Source organism: Scylla paramamosain, chromosome 11 (genome assembly GCF_035594125.1).
Source record: "Scylla paramamosain isolate STU-SP2022 chromosome 11, ASM3559412v1, whole genome shotgun sequence".
In the NCBI taxonomy this organism is placed as follows: domain Eukaryota; kingdom Metazoa; phylum Arthropoda; class Malacostraca; order Decapoda; family Portunidae; genus Scylla; species Scylla paramamosain.
Window position 1 is genome coordinate 2,273,980 of NC_087161.1, and position 6,021 is coordinate 2,280,000.

Below are 6,021 nucleotides of genomic sequence, written 5' to 3' on the forward strand. Positions count from 1 at the left end.
TAACTAATATACAGAGCTTGATATTGGATGGTATGGATGGAGGAGAGGAAAGAAGAGGAGAGGAGAGGAGAGGAGAGGAGAGGAGAGGAGAGGAGAGGAGAGGAGAGGAGAGGAGAGGAGAGGAGAGGAGAGGAGAGGAGAGGAGAGGAGAGGAGAGGAGAGGAGGAGAGGAAATGAGAGGAAATGATAGAAAAGGAGAAGAAAGGAGAGGAAATGAAAGAGAGGAAATGAAAGGAGAGGAGAGGAGAGGAGAGGAGAGGTGAGGAGGGGAGAGGAGAGGAGAGGAAGAGAAGTGGAGAGGAGAGGAGAGGAGAGGAGAGGAAAGGAGAGGAGAGGAGAGGAGAGGAAAGGAGAGGAGAGGAGAGGAGGAAGATGAGTACAAGAATGAGGACAAGGAGGAGGAGGAGGAGGAGAAGGAGGAGGAGGAGAGACACAAAGACGGAGACAAAAAGACAAGAAGACGTCCCAACCCAAACCAGAACTCACCACATTTTGCCTTAGGAGATCCAGCTTATCACACTTGAGCTTGTTAATCTCCTGCTTGAGAGCCTCCACCTGGCGCAGGACGGCCTCGGGGTCAGCGTGGAGGGCACAGGGACCCTCCTCCTGGCCCCCACACAGCGGACACGCAGCAGCCACCTTGTGCGGGGTCTCAGCGGACGACATGGACTCCAGGCCGGTGTCGGAGTCCTCGTTGAGTGGGTGGGGGTGGGTGTCAATGTCCATGGAGTTGAGGGAGGAGTCGTCACTCTCATAGTGTGCCAGGTGAGTGTTGGGTGTGGTGTCTGGGCTGGAAGGGGGTGTCCGTGGCCCGCTGCTCTCCCCACTGCCCTTGCTGCGGGTGCTCTGTTGGGGTAGTGAGGGAACATTAGGGGCAGAGCAGCAACAAGTGTTCTGGTTTGTGATGGTGGGGGAATGTTAATGCAAAGAAAGTTGACAAGGCTGTTTGATAAATGATACATAAACTCAAAATAGTCTTCATGGATAGCAATCTGTGTAGTAGTAGTAGTAGCAGCAGTAGTAGTAGTAGTAGTAGTAGTAGTAGTAGTAGTAGTAGTAGTAGTCACCCACCTGTGGAGTGATAGTCACCAAGGTGTTCGGGGTCTGGGGTGGCTTCTTTCCCCCTGGTGCGCTGGTCCCATCCTGGTTCTTGCGGCCTATTAGTGAGGCCACAATGTCCCTGAACCGGGTGGTCGGGGGTTCCACCTTGGGGGCCTCCTGCACCTCCGCCTGGCCCAGGAACTCACTCGTCTTGTTCCGCAGGTCATCAACGAGGGTGGTGAGGAGCGAGCTGCGAGTGCGTGCCTGTGGAGGGAAGCAGAGGTTACGGAAGGGGCAAAAGGAGGGAATGTTGGGTGAGAGGCTGGAGAAGGACAGGATAGAAAGAGAAGGCTGCAAGCTTGTGCCTGTGGGAAGGGAGTGACGGTAGGGAAGGGACAAAGGAGAGGAGTAAAGCAGGAATGAGGCACTAGGGAATAATGATGGAGGATGAGCAAGGATGGAGAAGCGATGAGGTGGAAATGAAGATTAATAAGAAGGAAGGAGTAAGAACAATAAATGATTAGTGTTCAATAAAAAGAAAAAGGGAAGGAGGAGGAGGAGGAGGAGGAGGAGGAGGACAATCAGTCAGTCAGTCAGTCAATCAATCAATCAATCAATCAATCAGTCCCTGGCAAACTCTGCCTTTACCAATCTTACTACCTCAATTCCATATAACCAAGCAATCCTCCATCCACCACACACCATGCCTGATTACTCTTTTAACTTCTTCAATGCTACGTAATCCATCAATCCTCCACCCAGCCCTCCACTTTCCCTGCCTCACCTCCAACTTGGCAAATCGGTGTGCCTTGTAGCAGGCCATCTCCGCGTTGATTAGCTTGGTCAACAGAAACTCCTTGAAAAGTGGACCGTGGGCGAAGGTAGAGGAAGGCGGAAGTGTGGGGCCGAAGAAGGGGACATCAGACCTTGCTGTAACACTCACCCGATACCTGGGAATGGAGGAAGGTGGGGTTAGTCTGAGGTGATGTGTTAGTGTGATGGGGAGTGTGGAAGGTAGGATTAGTCTCAGGTGATGGGGAGTGGGAAAAATTGGGTTAGTTTGAGGTGATGGAATGGTGTGATGGGGACTAGGGAAAATGGGGTTAGTTTTAAGTGATGGGAAGTATAATAGGGATAGGAGGAGATGGGGATTAATCTGAAGTGTCACAGTATGACTTGAATATATGTGGAATTCAGGCACTGGGAGGAAAACGAAGACAAGTTAGTTTTTGCAAGTTGTTAAACTTTGAGTAAACATGGACTTCAAATTGCTATAGAAGGGATAAAAAGTGTACTCCATTATGACATGGCTTAATGCTTTTGTACTGAATAATAGTAAGACATTATATAAAGACAGATATATCAAGACAGATAGATTTCTTTAACCTATATGATCATAATTAACAAAAACATAACCTCACTCTCTAAAAGGTTCTATTTGATTACTCCTTTTGATGTTCATGACATATTTGAAGTTCTAAAATTAAATAAGAAGTTGTTTTATTAAGTTATAGAGAGCAAAAGTAGGTCAAAGATGTGTATTCAGTGAGGTGACAAAGGAATGAAGTGTGTTGCAGGTCTTGGGAAGGTGTGTGTGTGTGTGTGTGTGTGTGTGTGTGTGTGTGTGTGTGTGTGTGTGTGTGTGTGTGTGTGTGTGTGTGTGTGTGTGTGATTCACCTACAGTCGTCTGCTAGTTGTTCCCTTACAGAAAGAGGTCAGAGCTCATAGTGACCAATCTTTGGGTAGGAATGAGACCCTTCTCATCTCCCTGTGCCCCCTCTTCTATCACCATCAGTATTACCACCACCTCCTCACCTGGTGTTGGGGGTGCAGGGGTCGATGGGCTGCACCACCACGTAGGCATGGAGGAAGTGAGAGGCCACCATGTCTGGGGCGAAGGGCGTGTTCTCCTCTTGGAAGACCACCGCCACCATGTCGTTGCCGATGTGCCTCTTGCGCTCCAACTGCTGGGGATCCTGCTCCTTGAAGGGCAGCATGGTGGACACATGGAACATCACCTCCTTTTCCCGGAACACCTCATACAGGCTCTCCTCCCCAGTCTGCCCGAACTGTGTGTCCAGGCCGCCCTTGAACCTGCAGTGACAGTGTGAGTGTGAGTGAATGTGTGTTGTGGTTGTATTTACCTGTTTGTAGTAAGATAAGCAAAGTCTGAGCTGTGGTAGTGAGGTATTCTCCACATGTACTGTTAAGTTTTCCTTCTATATGATTTTTGTTATCACTTCTTTTAAGAACACAAGAGCATAAGAAACTAAAGGAAGCTGCAAACTATCTCTCCACCTATCATCCCCATCCATAATTTGTCTAATCATCTTTTAACACTCCATAATGACTCAGCACTAACAACCTAATTACAGTACTGAGTCCATTCAATTCATCCACCACTCTATCTGAAAGCCAATTCCTTTGTATCTCTTTTTTAAATCCAACTTCAATAAGCTTAAACTCATTATTTCTTGTCCTACCCTGATTACTGACCCTGAGAACTTGGCCCACACTCACCCCTCATGCTCCTTCAACTTGACTCTGCGCCCCATGAGGCTGAGGAACTGCTCCAGGGCAGGGGAGTGGCCAGTGTTGGCGAAGAGCTGCTCCTCCACAGTCTGGCGGAAGCGCTGCACGATGAGGCCAAACTTGAATTGGTTCTTGAGGGCGTGCTCGTCGTACTCCAGGATGAGCTGCGGCGCCTCGGGGCTCACCACAGGGCTGAACCGCTCCACCGACAGGTCCTCCTTCACACGCTGCAGGGAGGAGAGAGGGAGGTAGGTTAGTTTGTTGCTTAACTAACTGTTTTGGCTGTCACCGCCAAAACACCACTTTTCTTGAAGCACGGCCCGTGAACACTGCAGCAGTCTGTTATTTCCCTCCAAGGCTTTATATGTCGCATTACTGTATATGGAAGCCCAGTATCTACTATTACCCATCCACTGTGGCTTTATCATCACGAATATTCCTTGCGGGGCCCACTTTTCCACCATATATTCAGACATCTATGGTTCTGTATGGAAAGTTATCATTTGTATCCTATCTTTAATATACGTAACCCCTTTGTAACTTCCTTCCGCGATCTGTTGCATTTCTGAGTCCCATACAAAGAGATCTGTATCCACTTTCCCCACTCACAATATTGTACACTGGAATTATATCTCTTTCCCTTCCTCCCTCTATGACTGCGAGGTACAGTTACACCAGTCCTCCTATGTATTATTGGGAAAACTCTAACTTGGTATAAGAAACGCATGAAAAGAGAGAGAAAACCAGTGAACTATTTTGACAGCACAGAAGAGATAATCCTCAGAAAAAAAGAGAAAAAAAAACAAGCGATCGTACACACAGAGTTTTACAATTTCATCAACTCAAGCTTATACCAGAGTTCACAGTTAAGAGATTTCTCAGTGTTACAGTACGTCAGGCTAGGTGGTACTGTGTGTGTGTGTGTGTGTGTGTGTGTGTGTGTGTGTGTAGGAGGAAGCATATGTGGGAGTGGTGAGGTGTGTGTGAGGGAGGCGCGTGGCAGGAAGAGCAGCCAGGGATTATAGAACAAGAGTTAAATGAAGGACGCTACAAAGATGATGTAATACAACACCAAAGGGAATCTGTGAAGAGTTTTGTATTATTGTTGTAGCCATTCATGTTATGACTCTCTCTCTCTCTCTCTCTCTCTCTCTCTCTCTCTCTCTCTGTCATTATTATTATTACCACACGTTGCGCAAGTTGTTACATAAGTACGACAACACTTATGTAGGTACGACGGCACACAAATAAACAAACGAAGTGATAATATACGGTAAAAATGAACGAAAATTCTGGAAAAAAATAACAAAATGAATGAATAACTAACACACACACACAGAGAGAGAGAGAGAGAGAGAGAGAGAGAGAGAGAGAGAGAGAGAGAGAGAGAGAGAGAGAGAGAGAGAGAGAGAGAGAGAGAGAGAGAGAGAGAGAGAGAGAGGCGGGAGGGGGGGGAAGAACACAGATAGATAGACAGACAGACAGACAGACAATCGAAGGTCATGAAATACTGAGAGCGGTTATTATCTCACCGTGTCTGAATTTCTGACCTCTGACCTCACAACACGCGGGAAGGAGGAGGAGGAGGAGGAGGAGGAGGAGGAGGAGGAGGAGGAGGAAAGAGGGAGGGTAGGAATGGATTGAGAATACATGCAAGTAGAGAGAGAGAGAGAGAGAGAGAGAGAGAGAGAGAGAGAGAGAGAGAGAGAGAGAGAGAGAGAGAGAGAGAGAGAGAGAGAGAGAGAGAGAGAGAGATTAATAGCTAGCAAGAAAGATAATGGAAAAAAAGCAAAATAAAAAAAACAAGAAAAAAAGAAAATCATACGAAAAAAAACGAGAGAGAGAGAGAGAGAGAGAGAGAGAGAGAGAGAGAGAGAGAGAGAGAGAGAGAGAGAGAGAGAGAGAGAGAGAGAGAGAGAGAGAGAGAATACGGAAGGGAGACTAGAAAAAAAGTGACAGAAGCGGGAGGGGGACACGCTTGGGTAGTGGGTGGGAGAATGAACTGTGGGAGGGCGGGAGGAAAGGTGGGGGGAGAGAGAGAGAGAGAGAGAGAGAGAGAGAGAGAGAGAGAGAGAGAGAGAGAGAGAGAGAGAGAGAGAGAGAGAGAGAGAGAGAAGTGTGTACCTTACTTCCTCCTCCTAAGATGTCTCGTTCACCTCTCACGAAGGCGATGAATTAAACAGCGTATCTTTCTCTACCTGTGCCTCTGTCTGTCTGTCTGTCTGTCACGTATGGGTGAGGTTACGGTTTGAGAGAGAGAGAGAGAGAGAGAGAGAGAGAGAGAGAGAGAGAGAGAGAGAGAGAGAGAGAGAGAGAGAGAGAGAGAGAGAGAGAGAGAGAGAATGTTACTGTACCATATTCTGAAACACTTCTGCGCCGCATCTCTACTTTCAAAAGGCTCTAGTTAAAGTTACGCGTGTTGTTTTTATTAGTGTTTCTATGATTCTG

At 47.4% G+C, this 6,021-nt stretch overlaps 1 protein-coding gene across 9 annotated transcripts in view; it reads right to left on the reverse strand.

The window, feature by feature from the left end:
• Positions 1–6,021, reverse strand: part of LOC135104817 (rap1 GTPase-activating protein 1-like) — a 152,711-nt gene that overhangs the window by 7,695 nt on the left and 138,995 nt on the right. For all 9 annotated transcript variants that reach the window (XM_064012443.1, XM_064012436.1, XM_064012445.1 and 6 more), the window contains 5 exons: positions 3,562–3,800; positions 2,857–3,135; positions 1,826–1,991; positions 1,072–1,305; positions 487–846 (listed from right to left, as the gene is read on the reverse strand). In XM_064012443.1, coding sequence (XP_063868513.1) covers positions 487–846; positions 1,072–1,305; positions 1,826–1,991; positions 2,857–3,135; positions 3,562–3,596 — 1,074 coding nt within the window. In that variant the 5' untranslated portion in view covers positions 3,597–3,800. The remainder of the gene's footprint in view (positions 1–486; positions 847–1,071; positions 1,306–1,825; positions 1,992–2,856; positions 3,136–3,561; positions 3,801–6,021) is intronic.